The 16,614-nt window shown below is 39.0% G+C and overlaps 1 protein-coding gene across 7 annotated transcripts in view; it reads right to left on the reverse strand.

Moving 5' to 3' along the window:
- The window catches only part of LOC136004421 (ras GTPase-activating protein 1), a 144,374-nt gene that overhangs the window by 3,541 nt on the left and 124,219 nt on the right, over nt 1-16,614 (reverse strand). For 5 of the 7 annotated variants that reach the window (XM_065660904.1, XM_065660903.1, XM_065660906.1 and 2 more), the window contains 7 exons: nt 16,374-16,533; nt 16,063-16,205; nt 15,211-15,326; nt 11,760-11,846; nt 8,034-8,101; nt 4,646-4,734; nt 1,665-1,742 (listed from right to left, as the gene is read on the reverse strand). In XM_065660904.1, the coding sequence (XP_065516976.1) occupies nt 1,665-1,742; nt 4,646-4,734; nt 8,034-8,101; nt 11,760-11,846; nt 15,211-15,326; nt 16,063-16,205; nt 16,374-16,533 (741 nt within the window). Of the gene's footprint in view, nt 1-1,664; nt 1,743-4,645; nt 4,735-8,033; nt 8,102-11,759; nt 11,847-12,145; nt 12,717-13,157; nt 14,475-15,210; nt 15,327-16,062; nt 16,206-16,373; nt 16,534-16,614 lie in introns of those variants that run through there. The other 2 variants (XM_065660907.1, XM_065660905.1) reach the window with 2 other exon arrangements.

Genomic DNA, 16,614 nt, shown 5'->3' on the forward strand with positions numbered 1-16,614 from the left:
TGTCCTCCTCCCAAATGAGGGGGATCCATCCATTAGGTTTTTTAATTAATTTAAATCAGACAATAGCAGAAACAAAAATGGACAGAAAAAAACCCTAACCTAAACTATCAAGTCAGTAAATCCACTAATAAAGTGCAGTTAAAACAGTAGATTAATCAGTTACTTTTAAACCAGTTTTCTGAGTCCTCATGCATAATCTGCCATTTAAAGAAAAAAAACCCAGCATAAGATAATATGCAAAAGTTACCATTTAACCAGAAAAGGGTGAGGTATGGTAATCCATCTGAATGACATAGAATCACATAGTCATAGAATAGTTAAGGTTGGAAAGGACCTCAAGATTATCTAGTTCCAACCCCCCTGTCATAGGCAGGGACACCTCACCCTAGACCATGTCACCCAAGGCTCAAAACAGATTATCAAAATAGTCTGAGATGTCTTCTAGGTCATGTTTAATGAATCAGTTCAGGAAGCTAGACACATTTCTTTCATCTTCATTTTTGAAACATATTCTTGGTTTAAACATATACATAAGCTCCTAAGTTATTACTGTAGCAATAGAACAAGGGGTAATGGGTTTAAACTTAAACAGGGGAAGTTCAGGTTAGATATAAGGAAGAAGTTCTTTATTGTGAGGGTGGTGAGGTACTGGAACAGGTTGCCCAAGGAAGTTGTGAATGCTCCATCCCTGGCAGTGTTCAAGGCCATATTGGACAGGGACTTGGGCGACATGGTCTAGTGCGAGGTGTCCCTGCCCATGGCAGGGGGGTTGGAACTAGATAATCTTAAGGTCCTTTCCAACCTGTGGCGTCTATAAAGAAAGAAGCTAAACACACACACACACACACACACACATTGCTTTCACACCTAGTTCTACTTTATTCACTCCAGCATGGTAATATATAGCATACAAATATGGGTCTGAGCTATGAAGCCACAGAGACCACATCAATCACAGTGACTGTCTTCAATCACTATAAATTCCATTCTATAAATAATCACTCCCCAGGCTGTTTTCCAGCCCGACCTTGCACCCATGCACACAAACACTCCTTGGCTTGCTCAAGACCCAGGTGCACTTTCAGCAATTCTTCTTCTTCTTCTTTAATTATCCACATAGTGGGAACTGGATGGCTTGCAGTTCCCACACAACCCTAACCATTCTATGATTCTGTGATTCTAGCTATCATATACAAAACAGTAACAGTTTCAAAGTGAAGTGCAATTATTATTTTATTTTAAACTATCTAGAATTCATGCAGTGAGACATTTGGTAATATATATCTGAAAATGAACATCAGTCTCAGTTCAAAACATGACAAATTACACATAATAACTTTTTTGTTTAAAATATTTTTTAAAATAATTGCTAAATAATTTTTGGACAAAAGCCCTAATCCTTTGGAAGAAGCTCAAATAGATCTCATGTCTAAAGCAGTGCTAAATGAATAAAATATTTCTAACTTGACATTTGATTGGTTTTAATTGTGTGTGACAGGCCAGCAATCTGCAGTTCCTAAACATGCATAAGGAAAATTTTTCAGTAACAAGCATTCAAAATTCTGTGGAAGCTGATGTATTTTTGAGCTAGTTAACAAGAACTATAAAGAATTTTAATTTACAGTGTTGATATCCAACTTCCAATAGTTTTTTAAACCACTTACCCCAAGCTCATCTAAGAACATGATCATGCGATGTTTGTTACTCTTGATGAATGGATTTACTCCCTCCATATATGACTCCTAGTAATTTTAAAAAGTATTTATTAGAACAAATCAATACCATTTTAACAGTCATACCTGTATTTGAACACATTCTAATCAGAGACCTAGCAGTCTTCCAATACCTAAAGGGGGCCTACATGAAAGCTGGAGAGGGACTTTTTACAAAGGCATGTAGTGATAGGACAAGGGTTAATGGCTTTAAGTTGAAATAGGGAAGTTTTAAATTAGGTATTAGGAAAAAATTCTTCACTATGAGGGTGGTGAGGCACTGGCACAGGTTGCCCAGAGAAGTTGTGGCTGCCTCATCCCTGGAAGTGGTCAAGGCTAGGTTGGAAAGGGCTTTGAGCAAACTGGTCTAGTGGAAGGTGTCCCTGCCCATGGCAGAGGGGTTGGAACTAGATGATCCTTAAGGTCTTTTCCAACCCTAACCATGCTATGATTCTATGACTTCTTTTTTTCATTGCATCTATAAAATGGAGAAAACACTTTCAGAGGTAACATCAGGACACAAGTGCCCTCGTTACCGTTCTTTCGTTAATACTTACATTCCAAGTTGTGAGTCATCAGATTTTTATTGTTCTATCATGTTGTGAATCGGGCACCAGAACAGACCAATTGTTGCTGGCATTCTTTTAGTAATGTAATAGAAACTTTATTAAAAGATGAGGGTTTTTAGCGCAGCTTGTAAAACTGATTTACGATATTATGTCAAGCAATATGAAAATTAATACAAATTAAAGGGCTGTTTCAAAATGATGTGCCAACAGAAAACACTGGTCTAAGGAATAAGTATAGGAAAAGTGTGTGTGTATGCTGGGAGCCAGAGGTTGGTATTTATTCATTTGTTTCAGAATTAAAATACTCTATATGCAGGCTGGAAGTTTAATCCTAATTGGTCTTGATTTGAAAATTATTTAGTACATATAGTATATAAAAGAATGTGGATGTGGAATGTATTTCAAGGTTCTGTACAGAGATATGCCAATATTACTGAAAGATGCCTTCCTATTTTGACATCAAATAATCAGTGGAAATGCAAAAAGGCTTCCCTCGTCTCCTTAAGGCAGATTATCCATCCTTAAACAGATTCTTTCTAATCACAGACTTCTACTCTAGCATTTCTCAGTTGTCTTTTTGATATGGATATCCTACAGAAAATTTACCCATTTTACCATCACATAGATGTTTTCTTTGTGGAGGGATAACTGCCTGCCTGCCTCTCCTCTTACCCTTTTCCAACTCCAACATCCATCTAGTTGACCAAGGGAAGCCAGTAGATGCAGTGTTTTTGGGTTTTAGCAAATCTTTTGATACTGTTGTTCACAGTATCCTTCTGCATAAAATATCCAGCTCACAGCTACACAAGTCCATAATATGTTGGTTAAGCAATTGGCTGATGGGTTGGGCTCAAAGGGTTATAGTAAATGGGGTTACATTAGGCTGGTGACCAGTCACCAGTGGGGTTCCCAAGGGCTCAGCTTTAGGGCTAGTGCTCTTTAATGCTTTTATAAATGATCTGGATGCAGGTATCGAATGTACATTAAATGAGTTTGACGATGATACTAAACTAGGAAGAGCTATGCACTCCCTCAAGTGTAGAGGCCTTACAGAGAGATCTGGATAGACTAGAGAGCTGAGCAATCACCAACCGTATAAAATTTAGTGAGAGCAAGTGCCAGATTCTCCACCTGGAATGGAGTAATCCTGGTTATACATACAAATTAGGAAACAAAGAGGCTGGAGAGCAGCCCTGCAGAAAGAGATCTGGGGATCTGTGTTGATGGCAAGTTAAATATGAGTCAGCAGTGCTCTGGCAGCCAAAAAGGCCAACTGTGTCCTGGGGTGCATCAAGCACAGCATAGCTAGCCAGTTGAGGGAGGTGACTGTCCCACTCTGCACTGGTGTGGCCCCAACTTGAGTACTGTGTGCGGTACAAGGAGGATTTCAAACTATAAGAGTGTGTCCAAAGGAGGGCGACCAAGATGGTGAAAGACCTCAAGGGTCAAGACTTAGGAGGAATGGCTGAGGTCACATGGTTTGTTCAGCTTGCAGAAGAGAAGGATGAGGGGTGACCTCATCACAGTCTACAACTTCCTCAAGAGGGGCAGTGGAGGGGGAGGTGCAGATTTCTCTCTGGTGACCAGTGATAGGATATGAGGAAATGGAATGAAGCTGCATCAGGGGAAGTTCAGATTGAACATTAGGAAAAGGTTCTTCACTGATGGTGGCTGGTCAGTGGAACAGGCTCCCCAGGGAAGTGGTCATGGCACCAAGTCTTTCAGTGTTCAAGAAGTTTCTGGATGACACTCTTAGTTATATGATTTAGTTTTAGATAGTCCTCCAAGGAGCAAGGTGTTGGATTTAATAATCCTTATGGGACCCTTCTAACTTGAGATATTCTATGATTCTATGAATACTAGAGTATGACAGCTACCCTTTTGGACAGACAGAAAAAAACAATCCACATACTTCCACTGTTGCCTTTGAAACAAATGACTAAGTTTATCTGTTCTCATAGCATGAAAATACTGCTGCATCACTCTTTATAATACCTGCTAGTATGGTCATTGGTTCAATTATTTTAACAAGTCACTGCTGTTGTTCATACTACCAGATTCAAAATCTTCATGGTATGTACCAAATCATTCACATAAGTTTCTAGATGACCCTTTCTCAAATGACTGACTCCTCTTTCCAAATCAGCCAGACTTTATGCTACTGTTCTAAACTAAATCAATATCCTGTTGGGCTCCAGCTGAAGAGGATAGAAGAAACTGCAGGAACAAGGCCTCCTTTCTGACCCAGGTCGCACATCAGGATTTGCATAAGAAATAGCAACAGATTTTTGTCTGTATTAAACAGGAACATTGAACTTTATTGGAAATGCAGTTCCAGACTGTTCTGTGTAAAACTATATTCACCTTAGCTCCAAATTCAACCAGATTTGCTAAATTCTGCACAGACTTGGCGACGAGCATCAGCGTTCTTGCAGCAGTAGGGGAAGGAGAATCTGATAGGAATACAAAGTAGAGAGTTACTGGCTTAACATGAAAGTTAAGCTCTTCTACAATTTGCTATTTATCATGGAATTAAATACTTTGAATGCTGTAACAGAACTGCATGTGGAAAATATCTCATGATAAGTAAACTTTTGTTGGTTTAGTAATTATGTCCACAAAAATATTAATAAGCATATGTGACTTTATGTACTACTTGCTTATAGAACAAAGTAAGCAAACTAAAGTGTTCCTCAGAAGCCTAAGGCTAACAAAAGTTTTATGAATTAAATGAAAAGCCTTTTCACAAAAATCAAACAGCTCTCTTAAAAGGAAGATTTGTTGTTAGAATTTAATAAAATAATTAAGTTTACCCTTTTCCTTACTTGCATATACTCATATTTGCATATAAGAACGTCCTGCATTGTTATGCAAATTATACCATAAATTATGAGTACCAGGAAAATAGATTAAACATTACATACAATCGTGGCTTGTACTTCCATTAAAGTATAGCTATTTACTGCACAAATCAAATGCTAGAAACTCCTGGTACAATCACTTGTTGAAAAAGTTGTTTCAACTAAGCGATTAATGTCCAGCATAGGGGGTTTTGGTTTGTTTTTAAATAGTTATGGTAAAATCTGGCTTTCCACTTGCAAGCCATTTAAGTGTTCCAAAATTGACATGGTTATTATATAAACTCTAAATTTCACAGTGTTTCATGAGAATGCTGTCTATCTGCATGTTTTGTTCTTCTGTCTTTCTGCCCCCTTTCCCACTCAGCATTGCAATTAATTAAAAAATAGGTTCCAACTTTTTAGGCATAGCTGGAGCTTAGACTGAGGCATTAATCATACATCTAATGTCAGTTGTTCATAGTATCTAGTGCTTAGTATTGTACATTCCTTTGAAGACGCAATGCTGAAAACATTATTAGCCTTAGGATTCGGAAGTTCAGGTGAAGTGAACTGATCTAAAGAAATGTATTCTTTTAAAAAAATCAACTAAGAAGGTTGAAACAAAGGACTTCTTTTCAGTAAAGATTTTTGAGAACAGTCATTGAGGTGGCAGGATAGGCTCATTGCTGCTGAAATTGTAGTCTATCTCCACACCCAGCCTTCAGAATATTTCCCCTCCCCACGCCATTACAGCAAGGAAGCATGTTAAAAGCTTTGCTCCAAAACAAAGAGGGCCCCCTTCCTTTTCTTTTTTATTTTAACAGCTCTAACAGACCTATATAAAGTCCATAAATTTACCTTAGCAAAAGTGAAGAACATTATCTGAACTTCTAAACAGGACTAGCACTTATAGACAAGCTTAAAAGGGATTACAGAAATTTATGGATAACAACTCCATTTACAGCTGAAGATATAGTGGTCTCAGTGCAGTCCTCAAGTTAGAAAATATGTAACTCATAAATCTGAAGATGATAAAAATACTGAAGAAAGGATCACTATATACGGGACCAGGTTCTTTAATGCTTTCCCCAAAAAGTGCATGAAAATTATTAGAAGAGAAAGATTTTTTTTTTTTTTAACTCACTCAAGCCTTCTCATTTAGTATAGCTTAAAGAGAGAGGACAGAAAACTTATGCTGTCTGAAAAGCTGCCTATAAAGGCAAAAAAGGAAAAGTTTTTCTCCCAAGTAGTTTCTGACACAAATTATTTCGGTTTCTTCTGATTTTCAAACCAAGATTTTGCAGGTAAAACTGAGAAACTGTTAGGGACGGAAGGACGAACAACAATGGCAAACCAAATGCCCTCTTCCAAAGGGGAAGAGTGTGAGGAGTCCTGCCCCTGAGGACGAAGGAGTGGCAGAGACAATGTGTGATGAACTAACCGCAACCCCCATTCCCTGTCCCCTCCGAGCTGCTTGGGAGGGAGATGAAGTAGAAAAAAATGAAAGTGAAGTTGAGCCTGAGAAGAAGGGAGGGGTGGAGGGAAGGTATTTTAAGATTTAGTTTTTATTTCTCATTATTCCACTCTGATTTGATTTGCAATAAATTAAACTAATTTCCCTGAATTTAGTCTGTTTTGTCTGTGACAGTAATTGGTGAGCAATTTCTTCCTGTCCTTACCTTGACCTGAAATCCCATCAACACAGCCTTATGTCTAGCACAACAGTAACACACATACTAGTCATTGTTTCTGTAAGACCTCAGCTATATCTGTAAGTTAAAATGCTCAGGAACATTTCTAGGTGCTTAAGCCAACTGCCATGGAATAATCCATGCCCTCACTGTTAAAGCTTTACAACAAAGCCCCACATCAACTGTGTCAGTTGTAGTCCCTGATGCATGCCAACACCCAATCTCACCTAAGAACTTCTTAGGGGAATGCTATCTGATATCAGCCTGAATTGTGCTATAGATCAGTATAGCAATTTCACAGTCCTGTTCTACCAGAGGAAAAGTCCCTGTCACTGTTTTATTTACTGATAGAGATGCACTCTACAAAGAGAGCACCAAAACCAAGGGTAACATTTTTGTATTGGGCCTGACTAGGATAGAGTTAAGTTTCTTCATAGCAGCTAATATGGTGCCGTTTTAGATTTTTGACCAAAACAGCACTGATAACACACTGATGCTGTAGCTTTTGCTGAACAATGTTTACATAGCATAAAGACCACCTCTGTTTCTCAGTCTGCCTCCCTAGTCAATAGATCAGGAGGTGTGCAATAGGCTGGGAGGGGACACAACTCAGCAGATGACCCAAAATAACCGAAGAGATATTCCATACATATAACTTCATGGTCAGCAATAAAAGGGAAAAGAGGGGGTTAAGGATGCTAGCCATCTTTTTCTCAGGAACTGGCTGGGCATTGGTCTACCTATGGAAGGTGGCATGATTGCCTTTGCATCACTTGCTTTGTTCTGTTCCATTTATCCTTCACTTATTAAACAATTATTTAATTTTTGTTTTATCTTGACCCTTAAGTTTTCTTGTTCTTATTCTTCCTTTCCTCTTCCCCCATCCCACTGAGGGTGAGGAGGGAAGTGAGCAAGCAACTGTGTGGAGCTTTATCTGCCCACTGGGGTTAACCCACAAAAATTTTCTTTATGAAACTTTTCTTTAACATTCTTCTTTTTTTTTTTTTACTTTAAAAACAGACATTGGGAATAAACACTGTCTAACCCTTGAGGGTGAAAACTGTATGCTGTCTTCCTTAAGGAGAAGGTTAATCAGTTGATATGGATAACATGACTTTGGACATAGTGTTCAAAAGACTTCATATTTTTCTAAATTAGGTACTAAAGTAAGTTCATGTCTATTACTACATAAAGTATGAATTCAGTCTGAAGCATAGTCACCTGAGATTATATTAAACATCCTTGGGTTCAGGATAGCAGGACAAATCAATCGAAGAAAAACAAAGCCGCTGAAATGGAAAACAAAAATTGGTCTGTTCAACAATAAAGTTAAAGAATTAATTTAGTCTTTAATCATTTAAGTCAGTGTGGAAATTTTTGTGAGATAGATGACAACCAACCAGCCTGTGTTCTGTGAATGTTTAAGAATGCATTCTTAATTAAGAATGTCTTGTTATGATTTCAACTATGATAAAAACAGAAAAAAACCCAACCCAGGCATATTGATTTCCCAATTAAAGTGAACCTCTGAAACCACCTGGGAAAAGCTTAACTGCAAAGCCGTACTGAAGCCTGTAGTCTAAGACCACACTAGCTTTAAAAATGAGGAACACTTAATCTCCTGCCTCCCACAAGTATTCCACTGCGTATTACAGCAAATAATTCATCCTGCAGCCACTCGCTTCCCCAAACCAACATAAGGAAAGAGTGCACAGTCAGAATGGAGCCTCTCTTAGCCTTAGTTCAGCTTGGACTGATACATATCCTGATAACAGAACACTATTATCCTAGAAGAATAATACTAGATCAGCTACTTTCCTCACAGAAAGTTACCCAGACAGTCTAGAAAGATAGGGAATAGCACTCAGTTTGACTGCAGAACTAGGAACTTATTAAACAGAAACCCAAAATAGCCTTCAGTTTAGCATAAGAAAAATCTAACTTTCTGTTGACAGCTGAAGCAAAAAGGTATCCATCTGAGGTTAACCATAATTCTGGAAGACTGCTACAAAATAAAGTCACATATGGACCAACTAAAGCAATTTAACTCACCTCTCATTTTGTTCAGAGTGTGTGGACACTACCAGCAGACTGTCTTTTCAGTGCTGCAATACCAAAGCCTGACCACTTACAAAAGTGGACCTTGCATTACCTTGCTTGTTAAGTATGCAGTGACATTATTGTTCATTATTAATTGGAAGTGTCACATGTAGCAGTGAGGTTAATACACCTTTCATGTATCCAAACTCTTGATTTCCAATATATACTGTTATAGAAGTTTCTTATTTCTCCAAGAACCATGGATTATGGGCTGACAAAACACTCCTGGCCCAATGTGAAATAAAAATATTTTTTGAGATTAACTTAAAGCTATGAAGAAGTAAATAATTCTGAAGTCATGGCACATATATCAGTTTCTCTTGTAGACAGCCTGAAGTTGAAGACAACTGGGGTATGAACCTAAGATGGACCTTGCAGATACAGAAGAGTTGGTGATTCTTACACTGGTCAAACTATATAAAATAAGAATGAGTCAATACCTATGCATGGATTTTTACAACCAGACAGAAATGGCAGCAATTTCAGAATGATATAGAATGGAAGCTACCCAGACAACTTGAAAACTTGTCTTTGAATATACAATCATTCTTGGACCAAAACTAGTGCAATAAAAGATAATATTCTTCACTGTAGGCTGCAAACCCCCCTGTACTCTAGAGACAAATCACAAGCATCCACTTATGAAGGCTAAGGTGATGAGCGAAAGGGACCAATATTTATGTTATCCAGCAGAGACCCCAGGAAAACTGTGAATGCCAGCTGTATTTACTTAAGGAAAGCCATGTGGCTCTTCAGAGATGGGGAGGAACAGAAAGAGACATGGTATTTGCTTCTAAGTTCTACACATTTGTAATAGGCTAGCCCAAACACCTCTGATAAGAGCAGCCTCAATTTGAAGGCAAAACTCCTGCAGAACACTGTTGGCTGGCATTTTATTGAAGATAATTTTTCAAGAAAATCTTGAGTCACTATTGTTACAAACACTAAATGACAGGGAAATAAGCATGGAAGGCACTGTACTAATTACAATAACATTTACTGAAACCAGGGGAGAAAGAGCATCCATGTCTTCATTTCTGTCTCCAGCCAAAGTGATAAACGAAAGCCAATGATAAATCATCTGGAAGATACTGCTCAATGGGAGATTAACCTCAGCAAATCATATCACTGCCAGACATTGGTCTACCAGCAAGCTAGGCTTGCAAAAAACAGGTAAAGCAAATGTAGAAGAGATGTGGCTTTGATACCCTTAAACCCCCAATATAATTTAGAACAGTGTGAAGGCCTGATTTTTGTTAAAGATTTTTTTTTACCTGCACTGGCAACTGATAGTGTTAAAGGAAGAACTATTTATTCAATTGATTTTTGAATGCAGATTGGAGCTTTTGTAATCAGTGCTGGTCTAGAGGAGACAGGTTCAGTAGCCTGCAACAGTTTTACAGAGGCTATGGAATGTTTCAACATGATTGGGCTGGAGCAGAGAAATGAAACAAAACTGGGACAGCATAGAGATACATATTTTCAGAAATTAACACTGTGTGTTGATTCTGAGTGATCAGCACTGGGAATCTTCACTAATGCAGAGAACTATACAATCCAATGCAGACAGTATCTCACTGAAATCTAATGACAGTCCAATCACCTTTCTGAGAAGGTATTAGTTTCCTTAACATGTTATATCTGTATTTTAAAGGACATTCATCTTAGCATGTGTAAGATTTTTCTAATCATTAACACATATGTCATGATTTAAGCCCAGCCGGTAACTCAAAACCACTCAAAACTTTGGGAAGTGAGTGAGTGGCTGTGTGGTTTTGAGTTACCGGCTGGGCTTAAACCACAACAGTTCTTTTTGGTGGCCAACGTGGGGCCGGAAGGGTTGAGATAATGACAGATATGAGCAGAGTGTGTCTAATCATATTTGTGATAAGCATTCATTGTTTTGGATTAATAGTCACTTGTCACAATGTTGATTTATTTGCTCTCAGAGTTGTTGTGCTTGGTCTCAGAGTTTCAGCATGTCACACCTTACTTGCAGCCAGTATTTGCTGTTTTAGTGTTTATCAGCTGGGGGGAGGTACCTGGAAGGCCCAGATTGCTGCTTGGTTTGGGCTGGGTATTGGTCGGCAGGTGGTGAGCAATCGTATTGTGCATCACTTGTGTTTATTGTTTTCTTTTCCCCTTTTAGTTTTATATTTCCCCCCTTGTTATTACCCTTATCATGATTATCATTGGTGCTAGTAGTAGCTGTTTCGTATTATATCTTAGTTACTGGACTGTTCTTATTTCAACCTGTGAGATTTACATTCTTTACATTCTTTTGATTCTCCTCCCCATTCCTCTGGGAGTGGGGGGGGGGGGCAGAAAGGGGGGAGTGAGTGAGTGGCTGCATGGTTCTGAGTTACAGGCTGGGCTTAAACCACGACAACATACTACATAGGAGTCCCTGGATAAGGCATGGTCCTCCCAGATGGCATGACAGGAACATTGTCTTCAGAGGTCACTGCTCTCCAGGGGTATCACAAAGGTTAACTAACACTTTGAGAGAACTTTTTCTCTTTCCCAAGATGAAAAAGGAAATCATTATTTTAGATTAGTTTGTAAAACTTAAAAAAATTCAAATTAAAGCTATTAAATATTGCTATACTGACCTCTATAATACACCTCTAGCAAGGCTCCAACAGCATGACTAAGAATCTAGAAAGCTCTCAATCCTTAACTGGAATATCATGCCACAGTACCATAATAACGTTACATATTCTTGTAACCTATATAAGGTACTATAAAGTTTTGGCACTAAAAGAAAAAAATAGATAAGGACACTGAAATATGACAGTAATAAGACATTAAAAGATTATTTTCAGCATAAAGTGACAAGTAACTTACCTAACAACTCTTGTTCTCATTGTGGTATTAGCTGGCCACTTGCTTTGAACAGACTTTTGCAAGCATCCATAAATATATCTCAATGTCCTATAAAAATAATAGCTAATTAATCATTTTATTAAAACCCTTCATTGAATAAAAAAGCTGGTCAGAAAGGATCTAGTCCAACCTCCTGCTTAATGCCGAACTATTATCAATACTAAAATTATGATTCAGACATAATCTTTAAATTATTTTAAAATCTGCTATGAGAGTCCATTTACCAATGGCAAAGAAAGTCCTTGACTATTTGCAGGTATTTGCACTATTTGTGCAGGTAAAATTCTGATAATTCACATGTGTGTTAAATGCTTTATGATACTTTTTTTCCTATTACTTAGGTAGTGTTTCCTTTTAAAAAATGAAAAAAAAAAAAAAAAAAAAAAAAAGGCTTGGTGGCTTCCCCCCCCCCCCCCTTTTTAACTGAACAAATAACAACTTGTGCATCCATAAATACAGGTTAGGTGTAGTTAAGCAATAGTCCTCTCCTATCAGAAAATGGGAGTACTCTGGTGTATTTCAGAAAATGTTAAGACATGGACCATATACTTAAAAGACTGAAGATTTTAACGCTAACCTTGCCATCACTGACCCAAAAGAATCTTCTGTGTTATTCTGCCATTCTGTGTTGGGTTGACCCCAACCAGCAGCTAAGCCTCACACAGTCATCACTTGCTCACTTTCCCTCATCAGGATAGGGGAGAGAATCAGAAGGGTAAAACTGAGAAAACTTGTGGGTTGAGATAAAGACAGTTTCATAGGAAAAGCAAAAGCTGTGCACGCAAACAAAGCAAAATAAGGAATTCATTCACTACTTCCCATTGACAGGCAGGTGTTCAGCCATCTCCAGGAAAGTAGGGCTTCATCACGTATAACGGTTACTTGGGAAGATAAACACCATAACTCCAAATGTCGTTCCTGCAATTTTATTGCAGAGCACAACGCACAACATCATATCATATAGAATATCCCTTAGGTCAGCTGGGGACAGAGCTGGGACAGCTCTGTCCCCTCCCAACTTCTTGCCTACCTCCAGCCTGCTTGCTGGGAGGGGGAGGAGGAGAAAAAACAACCCTCAACACTGTGCAAGCACTGTTCAGCCAAAACATGGGTGTATTATCAACACTGCTTTACTCACAAATCTGTAAAACACAGCACCATACAGATTGCTATGAAGAAAATTAACTCCATCCCAACCAAACCCAGGACAAATCTCCACCCCTTATTCCATACCTTTTGCATCATGCTTGGGTCCTACACTGTCCAGTACATCATCATTAATCACCCCCATCCCCTTCCCATCCTTTAGTATACATATATATATCATCCCCTTAGTCCATGCCCCCCCCCCCCCCAAGTGTCCATAAAATGTTCATTGAATTAATTTAATCTGTAACTTGGGCTCCATCTGTTATGGTGGTCACTCAGGACAGAAGAGGTGGTGTGTTGTGTGGAGTCATTGGGCACCAAAGCCAGTTCAGGATGGGTCACTGCTGCACTTGCCTGGCTTCTTGCAGAGCTCATCCACCATTAGTTCAGGCGGTTGCTGTTGTAGTATTTCTTATAGCATACAACTCAAATCATCATTTAAACATATCCATTACAATCTTCACCCCTGGTCTTTTTGGACCAGGCTATAGAGTTTAACATTGCAATGAACTCCTCCCCTTGCCCCCTGCTCCAGCATGAATCCTCCATGGGCTGCAGTCCCTTTGGGGGTATACCTGCTCTGGTATGGACTTACCAGTCACCTCGACTCCAGCTCATACTGGAATTCCTTCATGTTCAGTACAGCTACACTCAACCATGACATGATTTCATTCAGGCTACAATAGTCCACTGTTAGTCTCCACCCTCCATCAGACTTTTGCAAGCTATATGGAACTATTCAATGGTGATTGAGTCTTGCTAATCACTCCTTGACTCTCCAGTTGATGAATCAGTTCATGGAGGGGAACCAGAGAGTCTGGGTTGTTGTGATATTACTGCTGGTTCAATGTTATGGTAGCAGTTGACACCTGCTGCTCTTCAACCTACAGCCACCTCACAACAGAAAGGGTCCTGCAAGAGGTTGGGCAAGGTAGACAGCTGTTTAATCTTCTCTGCATCCATGGCTGCTACAACAAAGGCCCGCCATTTTGGGTTCTTGAAGTACCCTGTCCTGAAATAGTTTATGCCAAGGATACATGGAGCCTCCAGGCCAATCACAACAGGGTGCTTCTGCCACTTGTCCCCTGTAAGGCTCATCAGAGCCTTCAACACAGGTAACTGCTGGGATCCCCTTGTCACTCCAGAAATCCAGATGGGTTCTACCCCCTTGGACCCTAATGGCGTTAGGGTACACTGTGCACCCATGTCCACCAAAGCATTATATTCCCATGGGTCTGATGTGCCAGGACATCGAATCCACACAGTTCAATAAACCTGGTTGTCCCTTTCCTCTGGCCAGAGAAATGATCCCTCCCTTCTTGGTTGGAGCATTAATTATCCAACTCCTGTGACTGCAAACCAGAACTCCCTTCATTAGGATCAGAAGGAGGATCAGCCCATGCTGGAGCAGGCTCCTGGCAGGACCTGTGATCCCATGGAGAGAGGAGCCCATGCTGGGGCAGGTTTTCTTCCAGGCCCTGTGGCCCTGTGGGAGGCACATGCAGTCTGTTCCCGAAGGACTGCACCCTGTGGAAAGAACCGACGCTGGAGCAGTGCGTGAAGAAGTGTAGACTGTGGGAAGGACCCACACTGGAGAAGTTCATGAAGAACAGTCTCCCATGGGAGGGACCACACACTGGAGCAGGGGAAGAATGTGAGGAGGAAGGAACGGCAGTGACAACATGTGATGAACTGACCGCAACCCCCATTTCCTGTCCCCCCGTACCACTTGGGGCAGGGAAGAGGTAGAGAAAATTGGGAGTGAAGGTGAGACCATGAAGAAGGGACGGGTGGGGGAAAGGTGTTTTAAGATTTGTTCTTATTTCTCATTACCCTACTCCAATTTGATTTGCAATAAATTAAGCTAATTTCCCCAAAGTAATTCCCATTAGCCTGCTTTGCCCATGACAGTAATTGGTGAGTGATCTACCCCTGTCCGTATCTCAACCCATGAGCTTTTCATTATTTTTTCTATCCCCTGTCCAGGTGAGGAGGGGAGTGATAGAGCATCTTTGGTGGGCACCTGGCATCCAGACAATGTCAACCCACCACGCATGCAAAAAGCACAATTCATTCAAGTGTTGATGTTTTGGTTTTTTGGGGTTTTTTGGGTCTTTTTCTCTGTACATAGAACATCCCTAAAGAAATTAGTCTTAAGACTGATTAGTATAAGATAAACCAATAAGAACACTATTTTATGGTGCAATGTAAATCACATAAACAGGAACGTTCAAGTGCAAATTTGAACAGATTGCAAACTTACGGAGGTAGTATCTCTGCAGCCATGAATATTTTCTCCAACAATTCTGAAAGTATACTGAGTAGATGTGCCAAATTAATGTTTACATCTTCATTTTTTTCTAATTTTGAGGGATTTAACTAAAATCAAAAGAAAAAAATACTGTTTCTTCTTTTGAATAGAACTACATGCATAATTTTATATTAGACACTGAATGCTATTTCAAAATAAATTAAATCTTCTACTGATGTACAAATCTCAGAATTGTACAGAAAATAGAAATCTGCTTCAAGGGCTAGCCAGGAAACTAATGTGAAAAAGCAATGTTTTTAAGTTCTAGTGTACTGATTTTAACAGCACAGACATTTAACACTATCCATAACTGCCCAACTTTTTTTAAGTACATATATTTTCATATCTTATAATCTAGTCTTCTGAGAACACCCTCCCCCTACCTTTCCATACTTAAGTAAGTTCAAGTGGAACAGAAGTTAGGAGTGTCGTTTTAGAAATAAATATAGGATCTAACACAAGCACTTAAGGTAAGGGAGTTTTAAAATTAAACTAAGTTCAGACATTGACTTTAGTGTATCTGGAGCTTAACACAAGTTATTTAGGGTAGACCATTCAGTAACTGCTACAAAAGAACCTACAATTGCTAAAGAATAAACACATAATTTAAAGAAATTTGAGTTTAAACAAGCATTTAAAAGTGATGCTATGAACATTGTTCAAGCTAACATTTAGAAAAAACTCATAATCAGTTCAGTTCCATTATTGAAATTATTTCTGAAGGATTAATAAATGCTTCCAAAGCAAACAATAGGTAGATCATCATTTCAACAAATCAAAATAAAAAATATTTCAAGGTATCACCTCACAGGACTGCTTGCTCTCCATTATCTTTAATATACTGTCTTTCAGTGCATGGTGAACAAAACGTGTTGCTGTGGTTTTCATATATTGCTCCATTAGGGTACTTGCTAAAGTGGTGGCACGAAACAAAGTAGTAGCTTCATCTGAAAAAATAAAGCGAAAAATCGGGAAAATGAGACAGCAAAAAGCAGAGGAAAAAACACGCTGTGTTCATAGTTCGATATATGATGTAATTAAGGAAGGAAACAGAAACAAATATGTAGGAGCCCTTCCCAGAACTTCAGTAAATGTTAGTGCAATTGGAACAGTACCTTCCATGCTTATTTCCCTGTCATTTAGTGTTCGTAACAATAATGACTCAAGCTTTTCATGAAGAAAAATCTTCAATAAAATGCCAGCCAACAGTGTTCTATCCTGTCCACAAACATGTGATAAGGCATAGACTACATGCATCTCTTTCTGGAGTATAAGCTGAAAAAAAACAGGAATAATGTTCAGAAATGTGTCCTAACCCAATAGTCACTACAAATACTACTTAGCGACATTTATTAA

Source organism: Lathamus discolor, chromosome W (assembly GCF_037157495.1).
Source record: "Lathamus discolor isolate bLatDis1 chromosome W, bLatDis1.hap1, whole genome shotgun sequence".
NCBI lineage: Eukaryota > Metazoa > Chordata > Aves > Psittaciformes > Psittacidae > Lathamus > Lathamus discolor.